Source organism: Plecotus auritus (genome assembly GCF_963455305.1).
Source record: "Plecotus auritus genome assembly, chromosome: 13".
NCBI classification, from domain to species: Eukaryota; Metazoa; Chordata; class Mammalia; order Chiroptera; family Vespertilionidae; genus Plecotus; species Plecotus auritus.
In genome coordinates this window covers 11,761,254-11,778,590 of record NC_137779.1, presented here as the reverse complement: position 1 = coordinate 11,778,590, position 17,337 = coordinate 11,761,254, and the positions used below count along the sequence as shown (strand labels likewise).

The 17,337-nt window shown below is 42.2% G+C and overlaps 1 protein-coding gene across 2 annotated transcripts in view; it reads right to left on the bottom strand.

Moving 5' to 3' along the window:
• Positions 1 to 4,750: 4,750 nt before the first annotated feature.
• The window catches only part of BRAP (BRCA1 associated protein), a 113,437-nt gene continuing 100,850 nt past the window's right edge, over positions 4,751 to 17,337 (bottom strand). For both annotated transcript variants that reach the window (XM_080650704.1, XM_080650705.1), the window contains exons 10-12: positions 17,158 to 17,247; positions 10,063 to 10,166; positions 4,751 to 7,384 (exon numbers count right to left, since the gene is read on the bottom strand). In XM_080650704.1, coding sequence (XP_080506830.1) covers positions 7,021 to 7,384; positions 10,063 to 10,166; positions 17,158 to 17,247 — 558 coding nt within the window. In that variant the 3' untranslated portion in view covers positions 4,751 to 7,020. The remainder of the gene's footprint in view (positions 7,385 to 10,062; positions 10,167 to 17,157; positions 17,248 to 17,337) is intronic.

Sequence of the window (17,337 nt, the reverse complement as noted above, 5' to 3'; positions counted from 1 at the left end):
AGCACTTGGGAGACATTTGCACACCACTAACATACCACTTATACCTGCAAATTAACACTGCTTTATAATATCCCTCAGTAGTTTATAACAATTTTGTTCTAGGCTTTCTCTCTCCCCTATTTTTCTGTAATAAACTGAAGCCACCAATTAAGCGGATTGTTGCAGAATCTAAAGTTTCCAGTTAGCCTGTTTATGCCTGTTTGACAGTGCCTCTGCGGGCAGTAACTGAGTCTACACTCTTAAATTTAAAAGTCTGGACTTTTGTTCTAGAAGCAACTTTTCCAGCTAGGGAAGCACCTCAGTTTCCATGAAGCTCTGTATAAAAGAACTGAGGTGTCAGCTTAAATGGTTGGTGTGCACTGGGCCCCAAGCCTCCCAGAGTGAAGGGGCCACAATAGGCATTGCAATGATTTCCCAAAAGCCAGCCTTTGGACACAGTGGGGAAAGCCACTGGCATTGTTTATAACCTCCTTTATCAGCTCTGGCTCAGGTCCCGGTGAAGTGGGACAGAAGACAGTGAGAAGTTAGAAAGTCCCATGAAGAGGGTATGTATACAGGATGGGTTTATTTACTCAGATGGAAGTGGTCTTAACTCAGTATTCGGCTTAGTTAAGCAGATGTACTGAGTTAAAGCAACCACAGAACAGACACTGGGAACGGTGTCCTTTCTGCTCCCAAGATCCAGAGTTAGGGGAGTAGAGAGGGGAGGAGCCCAGGTTTGGGGGCCAGAGGATGCTGAGGTTGCGCACCACCCTCCCACATATTAGCTATGTGACCTCAAGTCAATGCCGGTCGAGTCCTGAATCGTCTTCCACTGAGCCCTGGCTTCCCTATTTGTAAAATGGGGCAAACTCTACCTACCTCACAGGCAGATGTTGAGGACTGAATGAACACAGGACATGGCAAGTGCTCAGCACCGTAACTGTAGTTGGGTAAGTGGTTTGAAATCCAAGAAGTGGAGCTAACCTTGGAGTCAAACGTCCACAGACAGGACTTGCTTCTGCTTCTGGTTTCTCAGGGAGTGCCAGGTTTCTGGATCAGCTTTGGGTCCTACCAAATAAAACAGAGATTTTGGGTCTGCCCCTCTCCCCCCAGATTGCCTACCTGGAGTAACCAGCACTGGAAATGAGGTCTCTCATAGGAATGTCCTTCTAGGTTTTCCTAGTGGGGCTCCCACCAGAGAACAGTAATCCAATCAGGGTTTTTAGCGTCAGTTGCCTCCCTTCCCACAAGAATGTTATCTCAGAAGGTGAAAATAACACTGGCTTTAAGAGTTCACCAAAAAAGGCAGCTCTCTCCTGAGGGCTAACCAAGAAGATGGGGGTGGGAGGGAGGGGCTTGGTGTGGGTTATCTTTTTCGAGATTATTCTGGTTCTGAGAAGCAGGCATATTTACACAGGGGTGAGGAGCAAAGGGCTGCAGGAAGAGGATGACCCAACATAGAGGGAGAAAGGCACAGAGGAGAGCTTTAGAGTTTCTTCAGCTCTAGAGATCCAGGAATCTCGCCAAAGACAAAGTGAAGTATTGGCAACAACTGAGAGATCCTGTGTGGACTTTTAGGAAAGATTTTGGGCTGCAGCACGAGGCTTCCTTTAGCAGGGCCAGGAGAGTTCTGGCAGCAGCCCCCGGCCCAGGCATGTTCCCACATAATTGAAGTCGAATGTGCTGGGGGGAGGGTGGCCGGAGGAGGCCTCTGGGTTCTTCCTGGCTGCAGAATCTCAGCATTCTGCAGTTGGCTGTTTGGGATCCAAGCCAGTTTGTGTTGATTTTCCGCAGCATGGAAACAAATGCAACGAAGCTGTTTTCCTGAGGCGTGCATTTTGAAAAGAGGATTTTAATTTTTTCCCCTGAGGACAGGTGGAGTGGGGGTGGGGGTTAGGGGAAGCTGTGACGTGGCTCTTCCATTGCTGCCCCTTTTGCAAACCCGTTCCGGCTCAGTTTCCGAGTAAACATGAACTAATGAGTGTGTGAGTGGGCATAGCTGTGATGAAGGCTGTGTCTTTCACAAAAGCTAATTCCTGGAAAATGCTGCTGGCGGACCCTCTGGCTATGTGTGATAAATCACAATCCGCCTTCCGCTGGACCGTGTCCAAGAGAGCAACTCTCCTCGTTCCTCCTAAAATTTTCCGCTTACTCTTCTTCTCTTCCAGGTCTTTCTCAGTGATTGGTTCTTTCTGTCCAGAAATTAGTTTGTGCTTCTTTTTTTCAGTTAGCACCCAAAGTCTTTTGGTGCTAAGTATAATTATATTAACGATGTAAAGTGATACAGGAAAGTTTTCTCGAGTGGCTGAAACAACTCGTTTTTTTTTTTAATGGCATTCACCTTCTCCCAATCCCCTTAGATCTGAACTTTTGGCTCATTGGGCCACAACCCAGGGATTGAGAATTTACAATCAGGAATTGATACAGCTGGAGAGGGGGATCTCAGTGGGCTCTTCCTTTTTAAATGAGGAACGTAAGTACAAGATTTGTTCTGGGACCTGCTGTTTCTTGCAGCCAAAGATGGCAAAAAACATGGAGGCTGCCCAGCTGGTGTGGCTCAGTGGTTGAGCATTGAGCTATGAACCAGGTCAGGGTTCGAGTCCCAGTCAAGGCTCGGTCCGCAGTAGGGGGTGTGCAGAAGGCAACTGATCAATGATTCTCTCTCATCATTGATGTTTATCTCTCTTCCCCTCTCTCTGAAATCAATAAAAATATATTTTAAAAACAGAACAAAAAATGTGGAGGCCAAGTCAGAACTGTTTTTCCTATTCAACATTTCTGTGCAGTGCTATAGGGTTATCTTTTGGAAAGAACTGCACTACCAGTCATGTGCTAGGGTAGATTTATCCTGGATATCATAAACCTTCATGCTCCAAGACCTTGCAGGTGATTTCACACTTTGACTGGCTTCACCCACTGGACAAACCTCTCTGCATTTATTTTGAGAGACTGAATCTGAAAGGAGTCTCAGGTCAGGGGATTTAGAACTTGGTCTGCAAAAGAGCAAAGCGGCTTTAGTTCACTAACTGCGCTTGGTAATTAGCCTTGGAGTAAGGCATGTTATCTGCACCAGCGCAGCCCCGTGCCAAGTACCAAACCACATTTTCCAGATGATTCCAGTGAGAAGTTTCTGACCTGAAGCAATTCAACATTAGGCCCCAAGGACCACAGTCATGTTGTGTAAAACAGCAGACTGTTCATCTCTCCCTGGCCGCCTTTACCGCAGCAAGAATGCAAAATCCAGATTAAGAACCAAGGCAGTGCCCCTTTCATGCTCTCCTAAGCTTCCAGAATTACAGTGAGAGGCTGCTCCAAACGTGTTCTAGAGAAAATGACTCTGAAATAGTTTTGGCTCCTGGAACGATAGCTTCCAAAATTAATGTTTGATGGAACCCATTATTGATAAAAAGTGTCTGAGCATTCTGGGGTGGCCATGCGAGTTTCAGGGATGCAAGGTAAAAAGGGTTAGCATTAAGCGGTAAAGGGTTACCGTTAATTCTAAAAAATGAAAAGAGCATGTAAAGAAATAGATTGAGATTAGCCAGAATAAACAGGCCACAACCCCTCCCATAAAGAATAAGAAATAAAAGAAGCCTTATATAACTTCCCCTGAAGTCCCAAAAACACAAATCCAAAGACTGTCTTTTCATTCGCGCCAAGCTGACCGCAGTACAGCGTTTGGAGGAAAAGCAATTTCAGAGGACACACTTGGCTTTGGCTCTGGGATAAAACTCGGGGTTCCTGAAGGGAAAGGCTTTCTCCCTATTACCACTTTGCTCTTTCCTGTCATTTAAACATTTAACTTTAAAAGCTCCATCTGTTGGTGAGGCCACTAGGTAGATATTCTGGGATTCCCGTTTCAGAAATTTTCGCAGGCAAGAATGAAGTCTGGCCAGCGCGGAGGCCTGCCAGGGAACACTTACTTGGTGGCTTCCTGAACTTGCCAAAGGTGATGTCTTTGAGTGGTTTAATTGTCCCTCAGCGCCACGAAGGAGCAGGAGTCAGGGCTGGAGACTCCTGAAAAATGCCCTTCTGCTGCCAAGAAAGAAGTACCATAGCAGAATCACCTCCACAGTTAATTCAGTTTTATCCTGGAGAAAACAAAGTAACTTCCCTCAAATGTTGTGAGTGCCTTTCCTTTTTTAGATAAGCCCATGGACTTCATCACAAGCAATGTGGCATCGGTAGTAAGCAGCCAAATCTTAAGGGTAGTATTTGTAGCTTGTGGATCCCAACTGCACTAGAAGAGGGATTTCCAAGTGATGACAGACGGTCGTTCATTTGTGATCTGCCAAGTTCTCCACACTCAGCTGGCTGGCTATTTAGGAGTTTCTCAGCCCTTTTGATGAGGACACTTTCACTATGCAAGCTAGGAGGGGGTCGCTGCCTCAGTGCTTTATCTTACCAGTGTATCCTAGGAAGTCATATTTTGTGAAGTTTCCAAAAATAAAACTATCTCAGCATGGTGTCGGGCCTAGGAAAAGTCTTAGGTGTATAAATTCATTGCTTTTGGTTTGCAAGGGTTGTGCCTTGGGTCTTCTCCTACCCCAAGCCTCCAAATTAAAATAACTTTTCCTATCCTGTATCTGTTCAGGTACTTATTGTTAGGAAAGTTGGAGCAACAGGGCAGAAAAATGAATATAATCTAGCTGCTCACTATATTGTTGCAAGATTAAAATCCAGGCCACGGACACTTCTTACATTATTTAGATATAAACTCCCAAGCAAATGTCAATAGGAGACACACAAATTTCACATGAAACAGAATCATTTCAAAGTTTGGTTACTTTAATGCAATGTCATTGTTCAAGGTAGTATGGATATGTTAAGTGGTTCATTTCCACCCTGAAGAAAACACTGACAGCATCTATCTTATGTAATTTTGTCAAATTCAAACAGGTTTTTAAAAAACATTTTCTTTCTGTATTTTAGTAAGATTTGTATTTTCAGCAACTTTTTTTAGAAACCTTCAAGTAGTTTGGAAACATTTGCCTATTTGCTCATTTCTCCGGGTACAGGCTTTCAGAACATTTATCCCACCTATGCAGAAAATCTGCATTTTCCCAGATGGTGGTAGAGCTGCTTGATAGAGGTGATCACAGAGAAATGAAGAGTGTGCAAGCTTTGTAAAGCACTTGTAATTCTCTTCATTAGTATGCTACAATCCACCCCAGCTTCTGCAAGGTCAGACATGCAAGACAAGTACTTGACCAAAAAAGCAGGATTCTAACTAGTGTAAAAATAGATTTTAAATAAAATAGAATCTCTATAGGAAAGAGAATTAGGTTATGTTTTACATTCCCACTGTTGCTCTAAGATATCTGAGATATCTGGTAAGTCCAAAGAGGACTTACAGTCGGTCTGCCCTATGTAAAAATTGAGAATGTCTAAGTACATTCATTTTGCAAAGTTACAGGTAAGGTTCTTTGGGAAATGCTGCAGCATATCCCACAACAATGGATGGTGATTAGTGATACAGTTGGTGTGCTAACAGATAACTTGTAAGACATTTAGGTCAAAGGGGATGAGGCCTAACCATAGGCTGGCTAAAACATTCTGAAATGTGATAATTTGAACTTTGGCTAATTATAAAGCAGAAAACAAACTCATCGTGTAACAATATGTCTTGTTAACCTATCCAACTTACCACTTTTGGAAGCTAAATTCCAACAGCTCTTATTTTAATTTTGCTCATTACTGCATATTACGAATTATTTGGCGTTTATGTTTTTAGAGAAAGTACACAGCCCCTCTGTTGGTCTACAACAAGCATTACATGACTGTTTTAAAGGGGGCTCTGTTAAAATTCTAATTTTTGGATTTAGAAACACCCTTTGGTTACAGCTTGAAAGCATAATTGAAAATCTTCCCAAGCTCCCTCTAGCTGCAACCTGAACATGCAGCCCAATTTTTTGTAAACATTCAAAAAATACTGATTCCAGCAAAATACACAATCAGCTAGTCAGAGGCCTCACTCTACATTTTCACATGGATGATAAATCTGCCTGCTCATTCTTGCTAGATGCAAGGAAATTCACTCTGAGATTTGATTCTTGGAGTCACCATTAAATCTTCTCCTTCTTTGAGGTTCATGGGGAGGTGTACAATCATAAAAAATGAAACCAAGTTGCCCTAGCCGGTTTGGCTGAGTGGATAGAGTGTTGGCCTGCGGATTGAAGAATCCCGGGTTTGATTCTGGCCAAGGACACATGCCCAGGTAGCGGGCCCAATCCCCTGTAAGGGGTGTGCAGGAGGCAACCAATCAATGATTCCCTCTCATCATTGATGTTTCTCTCTCCCCCCCGCCTCTCCCTTCCTTTTTGGAAAAAAAAAAGCTTAAAAAAAAAAAAAAAAGGAAGAAAAAATAAACAAAGTGGAAACACCACCATTTTTCCTACACTGGGTCTACTCAGTACGCCCCGGATTGTTGTTTTTCCTGGCTAGCCCTAGAGCAAGAAGATATGGCTGCTGGAGACAAGCCAGTGGCTGGTTTACAGGCCCAGCCTCTTTTCATATAACGTTCAACCAGTTCTTCAATTCCCTAGAGGAAGGGAGGGATGACAATGATATGAGACTAATGCTCCGGGATTTTCATAAATTCTCAGTAGCCAATGCAAACCTCTCTCTAAGGCAGCTTCCATGACCTCAGGGAGGTTTGGTGCTTCAGGACTAGGAATGTTACCCACTGACCCCAGAACTGAATGTCAAAAACACCAACTCAATAAATACAACAGAAAAATGCACAGCAGATTTGGGGCATCTATCAAGTAGGAAGGCAAAATGGTCATTAGAATGTCTGAGGTTAGTGAACTATTAGGTTGAAAAAAGCAGCCACCATTTAAAACATTCCCCTTTCCATCAGTTCTCCTAGTTGTCAACCCTCTACATTCATTACATCAAACACTAGCAAATGAAAGATCCAAACAACTGCAGCTTGATCCTCACTTGTACTTATTTCGGGCCCACCCTCACATTTAGGCCCCAGCACACCCTCGCTGTGCCAGGGAAAAGTCTCAGGGACACCTGTTTCTGCAAAGGTCACTTGCCCCTCTTGCTGCGGCTCTTCCTGGAGGGCAGCTTTCCACTGCCCCCAGAAGAGGCGGGGCTCGAGGCTGAGGCCATGGCAATGTTGATCTGCCCCTCTTGGATTTCCTGCCGGGTCTCAGCAGGCAGGTGGTTGATCTTCTGCTGTGCCTCCAGGTAGAACATGACATCACGCAGCTGCTCCTGGATCTCAGTGATCTGCAGATCCTTCTGGTCACAGGTCTCCTTCAAAACCCTCTCCTCCTCCTTCAGCTTGTTCTGCAGGAGGACCTGATTGGCTCGCAAACACTTGTTCATTTCCTGCTCCTCTTTGAGCTCTGTGGTGAGTTTGGCTACTTTTGTGTTTAGCTGAGTGCACCTTTTACAAAACAAAGGAAGACAAAAGCACATTTTTCATTTGCTGACACAGTCCTTTATCTACTCTGGGCTTGAACAGAGGAGCCATGATCTCAGAATCATTTAGGGTGGACTCCTACCTACCTGTTCAGGGAGACTGGTTTGCTACCACTGCAACAGCTACAGAAAGCAAGAATTTTGCCCTACTTAAACCCAAATATAGCTTTAAGACAATATTTCATTTTTAAGCATAGAAATTTTTCCATAGCAGAAACTATTCTGTGATTCATGGTTCATGGTAAAACTTCTACTGCTTCTCTTGTTTTGCAGTAGTGGTTAAAAAGGTGGTCAGAGAGGACAACGGTGATAAAGAAGTTATGAGGAAAAGTTACATTCTTGGAGAGTCAAGTGATCTGACCTCACTGCATTTATTACTCATAAATAAAGAACCACAAATTTAAACACCATTTTTATGTATCAGAATGCCAAAGAGCTCACACACATGGGAAGAGGCACTCCTACACATGGCACTGAAGTGGGAACTGGTACAACCTCTCATAACTTGGAGCTAACTAGAAAGCTGAAACTTCACATGGTCCTTTGACACAGCTACTCTACTTTTAGGAACTTATCCTGTGAAATAGATATACTGGCACTCAGGAATGCGCTGAAGGACACATGGAGAAAGGTGTTTATCACAATGTTGTTTACAATAGTGGAAGACTTGAGACAACTTACATGTCCATCAGTGGGAACTGCCTGAAATTATTATTGGACCGCCCTAGTTGGTTTGGCTCAGTGGATAGAGACAGCCTGCAGACCAAAGGGTCCAGAGTTCAAATCCGATCAAGGGCATGTACCTTGGTGTCAGGCTCCCAACCAGAACCTGGGCTCGTGCAGGAGGCAACCAATCGATGTTTCTCTCTGTCTTTCCCTCTTTCTTCTACCCTCCCTAAAAATCAATGGAAATATATCCTCGGGTGAAGATTAACAACAACAACAACAAGTTTGCCTTAGCCAGTTTCGCTCAGTGGATAGAGCAATGGCTTGGGGACTGAAGGGTCCCAGGTTTGATTCTGGTCAAGGGCACATACCCAGGTTGTGGGATCAATCCCCAGTGGGGGGTGTGCAGGAGGCAGCTGATGGATGATTCTCTCATCATTGATGTTTCTAGCTCTCTCCCCCCCTCTCACTTCCTCTCTGAAATCAATAAAAATATATTTTAAACAATTATTATGGGACCTACACACAATGGAATACTACACAGCCATTAGAAAGATCATGATAGAGCTAAATGTGCCAGCATGAAAAAAATCTCCAAACCAGAGTATTTTACCAAATAGAATACGTAGTATTATTCTAATTGTGTAGGAAAAAAAAAAAAGACTGTGTATGTGAGATGTTTATACAGGTACAGCAGAAGATCTGTAAGAGTAAATATTCACTGGTACCGTTAATAATGTTTACTTCCAGATATTGGGATCTAGAAAAAAACCTCCAGTTTCCACTTTTTAATTCTTTAATACAGTTCAATTTATTAAGGTGGTAAAAGTATAGGAGGATTTTTTATTTATATTTCTACTAATGTTGGGAGATTTTATCACAGTGTTTTTTTTTTAAACCTTTGGTGAAGAGTTTCTGTTTGTGGTGATGAAAACATTTGGAAACAGATGGTGGTGACAGTTGTACAACATTATGAATGTACTTAATGCCACTGAACTGTACACTTAAAAATGGTAAAAAGTTTTTTGTTATATAGATCTTTACCACACACATAAAAAAACTATTTTTAAAAATGCAACTTTTGATAATGGGTGAATGTGTGAAGGGTATCAGGAACTCTGTGCTACATTATAACCTCTGTAAATCTACATTTACTCCAAGATAAAAGGTCTATTAAAAAACTTTTTAGGGAACAATTATCCTCCTTACATTTTTTTAAAAAAATATATTTTATTGCTATTTTACAGAGAGGAAGGGAGAGGGATAGAGTTAGAAACATCCATCAGCTGCCTCCTGCACACCTCCTACTGGGGATGTGCCCGCAACCAAGGTACATGCCCTTGACCGGAATCGAACGTGGGACCTTTCAGTCCACAAGCCGGCGCTCTATCCACTGAGCCAAACCGGTTAGGGCCTCCTTACATTTTTTTTTATCCATTTGTCTGGAGGTAAAAATCTAGTTATTTTTTGAGTATAACATAGACCAGAAAGGCAATTTCAATCAGCAATAACCATCTTCCCACAAAGCAGGGGTAGAGTGATGGTCTTGCCATGCTATTCATGAGTTTTTTGCTCCATATTCAACATCTTTGGCCTTTAATTCCAAATAAGGTCAGAACACATGCCATCTCCAGCTTAGACACGGTCTCTTTCCTATCATTTCTCAGCCACCATGGCTCAGAGAAGCTACAGGCTCTGGGCACAAAAAAATTGCTTTCTACAGGAAAATGTGGAAGATATTTGCACATACAGATATCAGGAGAACACTGCATTCCCTACGGCATCCATCTGGCATGAAACACCATGATTTTAATAAATAGGAAGTCACAGTAAGTTTGCTCTACATATAGGTAGACCCCTGAAAACCTGGTGATACACTTGAAAATGAGTATTTCCTTAGGAGTGAAGGAAGTTATCTGTTTATGTTGCCTGTTACAATAAAATGCCTCCTTTAAAAAACAGACCAATTATACCTACTTTCTTTCCACACACTGCTTTTCTTTTAGAAGGTCATTTAGTCTGTGCTCCAGATTATCACATTTCTCAATTGTTTCTTTAAATTTGGTCTTCATATTGTTAATCTGAAAAAGCAAACAGAGATTAGTTTCATTTCACAAAGACAAAATTGTGTGGCATTTGGAGCTAATTTCTCAAAAACATTTTTTCCAATTACCTGTGTATAACTTGGACAAGCCAATTTTAGGAAAGCTGAGATAATCATTTTAAAGAATTCCTGTGATAGGAATAAAATATTTGAGAAATTCTTTTTTTGGTTACTATTTCTCCATACCAGGATGAACAAAGGATCAGGAGCTGCTATGGTCAAGTGAAACTGCTCGAAAGTAAAGGAAGAGTTCCAGGCAATAGAGCAGGAGATGGTTTGTCAGAGACAGTGGAACGGGGCCTCCCCTCCCATGCTCAACTCACCATCCCTTTTCTCCTCCTGAGATTACATTCCCAAAAATATTATCCAAATAATCCAAGAAACTCATCTAAATCTAAGAAGGATGTGATAACTGATTCTGTTTGGGGTTCCCCACCCAACTCACTATTAAATTTCTCATGTACCATAAAGCCATATGGTACATGAATCGGTTCTTGTTTTATTGAGTTCATTTATAAAGGCAATATATACGAAACTAATTCATATTATATTGTCTTAAAAACTTATGAGAAAAGAAAAATTCTGCCATTTTATGTAAGATGGCAGCAATCCTAGCCGAGTCTTCTGAAGTCTAGCTAGGCAGACACCAGATTCACTCAGGTGTGAAGATTTGGGAAATGCCTCAACTCTACTGGTCGAACAACGCGAGAAGATTAGGTGGAAGGGGAAGTAGTGAGGCTGGGTGAATCATGAGGCAATAGTCATAGGAACTGAAAGTAACTGAGAATTTAAATCCTATGGCCCAGGCACCTGCTAGGTGTTTTATAAGTAGTATCTCTTTATAATACACCAATAATTAGGTATGTCAACTTTTTACAGAAATGGAGGCTTTCAGAAAGGTAAGGTAATACACCCAAAGTTTACTCAGCTATAAAGTGTGGTGGGTCCAGGACTGGACCCCAAGTCTGGGTCCAAAGCCAAGTTCTAAACCTCTCTATAGCAAAGGAAAAGTGACCTCCGGGTGAGTTCTAAACTCAGCAGAGATCCAGGAGAAAGGGCCATTGCTTTTAACACTTCCTTTTGAAACACTTGCCATATGGCCTGTCTAACAGGTCTCTAAAAGCACTGTTTCCCCCCCCTCCCCCTTATTTAAAAAAATATATTTTTTTATTGATTTCAGAGAGGAAGGGACAGAGAGATAAAAACATCAATGATGAGAATCACTGATTGGAGAGAAACCAAGATGGCAGCATAGGTAAGCATACTCGCACAACAATTTCAAAACTACAACTAAAAGACAGAACAGACATCATCCAGAACCACAGGAAGGCTGGCTGAGTGGAAATTCTACAACTAGAAGGAAAGAGAAAAGCTCATGGAGAATCAGAGGAGCGGCAAAGGGCTGAGGTATGGAGACACACGCGCAGAGAGGACGGGCGGCTGAGTGTCTGGCTGACTTTCTCTGGCGGGAGGGGGAAGGAAGCCCCCGACTGCACTGAACCCCAGTTCCAAGCGAAACCCCGTGGACCTAAGCTCATACAGGGGGAGTCTGGACTGTCAGGTAGAGAGAAAGGCACATGGAGACTTGGGGGAGCCGCGGCAGGCAGGGGTCTGGAGGCGCATGCGCGCAAGTGCTCGCAGAGAAGACTGAATGCGGAGGTTGCCGCAAGCTTTCCCTAGTGGAAGGGAGACAGAAGCTCCTGACTGCACTAAACCCCAGTTCCGACTGCACTGAACCCCAGTTCCGGGCGAGCCCCTGGGGACCCACGTTCTTACGGGGGGAATCTGGACTGTCAGGCAGAAACTAAGGGGCGCCGCGGAAGGCAGAGGTCTGGAGGCGCGCGCGCAAGGGCAGGGCTGAAGGGAAGCCAAGACTGTCTGCTCCGCCCTGAGACTCCGCCCCATCCAAGCTGAGCACAGAGGCTTTTGCAATTTTGCAAGTCTGATCCTAAAAGGCTGTCTCCAGCACCGAACTTCTCCCAGCGTAGACACAGCTGATCCTCACAGCCAACTGGCCTGCAGGTCAATTCCTCCCAGTGATACCAACAACAATCAAGGCTTAACTACAACAAGGCTGTACACACAGTCCACAAAGGGGTGCACCAGGAGTGTCCACCTCAGGTAACTTAGAGGCCGACCCACTGGGCCCTATAGGAAACCTAGCACACAATACCCTACTAACTCAGGGAATCAGAGAAAATGCGGAGACAAAGAAACAGATCACAAACGAAAGAAATGGAGGAAAGCAAATGACTAGATGCAGAATTCAAAACCACGATTATAAGGCTTTTCAAGAATATCCTAGAAAAGGCCGATAAATTTAGCGAGACCCTCGAAGATATGAAAAAGGACCAACTAGAAATTAAGCATACACTGACTGAAATAAAAAATATTATACAGAGACCCAACAGCAGACTAGAGGAACGCAAGAATCAAGTCAAAGATTTGAAATACAAAGAAGCAAAAAACACTCAACCAGAAAAGAAAAAAGAAAAAAAGAATCCAAAAAGTTGAAGATAGTGTAAGAAGCCTCTGGGACAACTTCAAGCGTACCAACATCCAAATTATGGGAGTGCCAGAAGAAGAGAGAGAGCAAGATACTGAAAACCTATTTGAAGAAATAATGACCGAAAACTTACCCCACCTAGTGAAAGAAATAGACTTATAAGTCCAGGAAGTGCACAGAACCCCAAACAAAAGGAATCCAAAGAGGACCACACGAAGACACATCATAATTAAAATGCCAAGAGCAAAAGACAAAGAGAGAATATTAAAAGCAGCAAGAGAAAAACAGTTAATTACCTACAAGGGAGCACCCATACGATTGTCAGTTGATTTCTCAACAGAAACTATGCAGCCAGACGGGAGTAGCAAGAAATATTCAAAGTGATGAATAGCAAGAACCTAAAACCAAGATTACTCTACTCAGCAAAGTTATCATTCAGAATGGAAGGTCAGATAAAGAACTTCACAGATAAGAAAAAGCTAAAGGAGTTCATCACCACCAAACCAATATTATATGAAATGCTAAAAGGTATTCTTTAAGAAGAGGAAGAAGAAAAAAGATAAAAATTATGAACAACAAATACATATCTATCAACAAGTGAACCTAAAAATCAAGTGAATTAAAAATCTGAGGAACAGAATAAACTGGTGAATATAATAGAATCAGGGGCATAGAAAGGGAGTGGACTGATAATTCTCAGGGGGAAAGAGGTATGAGGGGTGCGGGAAGAGACTGGACAAAAATCGTACACCTATGGATGAGGACAGTGGGGGGAGGTAAGGGCAGAGGGTGGGGTGGGAACTGGGTGGAGGGGAGCTATAGGGGGAAAAAGGAGAAACAATTGTAATAATCTGAACAATAAAGATTTATTAAATTTAAAAAAAAATCACTGATTGGCTGCCTTCTGCATGCCCCTACTGGGAATCGTGGTCACAACCTGGGCATGTGCCCTTGACCAGAATCAAGGGACCCTTCAGTCTGCAGGCCAACACTCTACCCACTGAGCCAAATTGGCTAGGGCTGTCCCCCTTTTTGAATAATAAGAAAATAACTGCTTTGGAGAAATTAACTTTATAGCCAACTACCATTAAGTTATAAAAGTATGCAATTAAAGGGAGATTTCTGACAGTTTTTCTATGTCATAAAAATAAAAATAGCCTTAAAATTGCTTTAATTCTAGTTTGGTATTCATTTTCTCCTCAATATTGCTTTAACATAAAAGACCACTAGATCCTTTGACATTTTTTCCTAAACTGGTTCCTGTTAGTTTAGGGGAATTGGAAAGGACAGAAATGAAATCAAATTGTAATGTTTTGGTTACTAAAGAGACTTAAGCCAAACACATTTAAATAAAAATGAAAAGTATCAAGTAACACCAAGAAGCTTTCTAATATTGCTATAGATGATGTTACAATGGGCTAAATTAGTGCTTTTTAAAACATTTCTGATCATTAGCTCAAAGAAAGAAACACCCAGGAACATAAAAAAGACACACACAACTGAAACAGGAGTTTCAGAAAACAATATTACATGTGATGCACTCTGATATTTTACGCCTATCCTATTCTGTTTAATAAAAATGCCAGTTGTGGTCCACCAAACTCATTTCCCAGTCCACAGCTGGAGAAAAACTGTTTGAGAACATGGATCTAAAGGTTCAGAGAGAAAAGCGGTACCTTGAGGGGAATTCACCTGTCCTGATGGTACCTGTGTTCTTCATATGTGGCCCCATTAAAACTAAGAACCTTCCAGTGGGTAAGAGCTTCATTTTTAAGAACAGACTCTGCTGACATGCTATAATAATTGTACTACCTAAAGCATTGGGGGACAGGAATAGTTATTATAATTGAAGTTCAAATCAATTTCAACCTTCACCCTCCCCCTCCTCCTCCCCCTCCCCCACATTAACTTTTTATGAGGCCCATGAACAAGAATCTCTGTCAGTGAGATCCACGTCGGTTACTGTTAATCCTTGCACATGCTGGAGGTGCCAATGGACAGAAGATTGGTCAAAAGGAGGACAGTGGCAGGAACAAAAGGCTTGCACCATCCATTAGCTTATGGATAAGCAACATTTGTTATTAGAAAACAAAGCATTCTTTTCAAGCCCTTCAAGCTTTTCGTTTAGGGCCTCCACATTACCCCTTCCTAAACGGAAACACAAGTTTCACAGTTTTTAGCTTCCCTGTCCCTGGACTTTTCATGGGCATGTGTTAGAGAATGCAGTTAATCCTAAAAAATCTTAAAAGGCAGAGAATCCTGAGCTTAGTTCTTAAGGGTCTGCATGAAGCACTTCATGGTCACGCTGGGGTAGCCCGTGGAAAAACCCATTAGTGAGGGAGGCTGCTCAGGCTGCCAGTCTCCTCCTCCCTGGAAGTCCATAACTTGACATCAAGTGGCAGCGACTCTAACCTAAGTGCTGTCAGAGGTGTGTCCTTCCCCCAAGTACCCAATCAAGCCCTATTCAGAACTTGAGTGCCTCTGGAAAGGCATTTCCATTGCTTGGAAGGGTCTTAAAGAATTTCATCCAGAACTTTGAACTAAACATCATTTTAAAGTTGGTGTTAAGCCTTATGTTTAAAAACCCAGTTTCTCCTCATTTATAGGCATACCCAGAAACCAGGGCCCCTGGGCCCGGCATAAAGTGAGAACTCAGCCCTGCCTGCTAAGCTCCAGGATAATCCTACTCGGAGGTGAGCCCCAAGCCTAGTTCTGCATTCTCCATCTGAAGGCCCAGTTACTGGTGGGGATTCACAAAATTATTAAGACAATCATTTTAAAAAATCTCAAAGCCTGTATTTAATACTAAGGCAGTGGTTGGCAAACTGCGGCTTGTGAGCTGTGGTTTGCCACTCGGTTGACTGAGTTTGCCGACCACTGGGATAGGGGCTTAATCACAAGGAACAACAACAGCCTGTAATTATTGGAATCAAGAGTCAAGGTCAGTGGTCGGCAAACTCATTAGTCAACTGAGTGGCAAACTGCGGCTCGTGAGCCGCAGTTTGCCGACCACTGTACTAAGGGAATCGATGAATTAAGAACACTGTCCGTAGGTTCAGAAAATGGTTTCTAGCATCCTAATTATACAGGAATCCTTCAGTGCTCACTGGTTTTCAAACTCCTTCTTTGGAACTCTCTGGACTCCTTGTACATGCTGAAGACAAAGGGAAAACCAAGCAGGTGGAGCTCTGAGCCCTACATCCATGTTTCAACCAAAATCATACCACTTTTTTTTTTTTTAAATGTTGTAGTGAGTGGCATCTTTTTAAAAATGGCATTTTTGTTAAAATCTGAAGACAATGCCTGAGACCAGCGATTTTTAAGCTTTTTCATCTCATGGCACACATAAACTAGTTACTAAAATTCTGCAGCACACCAAAAAATGTATGCTTTGCGATCTGACAAAAAAAAAAAAAAAGGTATACATTTTGATTCATTCACACCAGGCAGCTGTTGTATTGGCTGTTGTCATTTTTTTCTTTGACAATCTATGGGAAAAGAGGTCCGTGCCCTTGACTAAATAGTCAGGTATTCCATGTTTTGAAAATTCACACTGGTGTGCCATGGAACAGTGGTGGAAAATCACTGTCCTAGACCAATACGGAAATATGGTGACCACTGAAGTTCTAGCATTTCTGCCCAATTTTGTTCCCACCAACTTCTAGAAGTAATATCTTGTTGCCTCAGAGGCCCATGTTCAGCTCCCCAAAGCAGCTGTTCCCAAGTTCACAAACCAACTGGCTGACTCAAATTACAAACCCTCATGTATATACTTCTATTTTTTAAATAGAATTACACAAGGCACTAGAAAACGTTATTGAAATTAGCAAATAAACAAAACCCCAAACCCCAAAATGCAAGGTTTAAAGCTTTTAAATGCAAGGTTTCTATTTTCCTTTCTTTTTTTTTTAAGATACATGCCAAGTATTTTATTTCTTCCTTAACTTAGCACTCACTATAGAGCTCAGCATACAGTAAGATTTTAATATATTATTTTGATATAGTAATCTTAGATGAGAATACATGTCTGCTTCTCTCCTTATACTATACCTCGTTGACTGCATTTGCATTTTTTCTCTTCCCTTTCCTTTTTGACTAATTTCATTCTCATTGTGGTCTAGCTTGTCCCACAATAGTGCCTTCATAGGCTAAGTCTCCAACATAATGAAAACTCAGGTTTTTACCACTTCTCTCTGTAATCCTTACCTAGAGTTAGGTTATTGAGGTGAGCCAAATGATTCCAAATTGTTTTCTTTTCTTCTTTCCCCTAACTCCAGCTTTACTGCAATATAACTGACATACATATAACAAAGGTTTCTTTTTAGAGGCAGAACAGTTCTTTACCTGTCTACCAGACTAAGAAGAAAGATTCAAAGATTCCTTTGTCTCTGCCTTTTCCCAAACCAACATCAGATTGCCCATGCCACGTGGCACTTCATCACTCACTAAACCAGAAACTTACTTCTTCTGCTGTGTCCTTCTCTATCCGAACTATCTTGTTTTCCCAGTAGATTCGCTGTGATTCCAGCTGGCTTGTTAGTAAATATGAATACTGGAAACAAAAACAATAAAACGTAAGTCATTGTTGTCAGTCTCTGAAATCCAATTAAAACCTTACTTTTAATGACCAACAGAAGAGTAA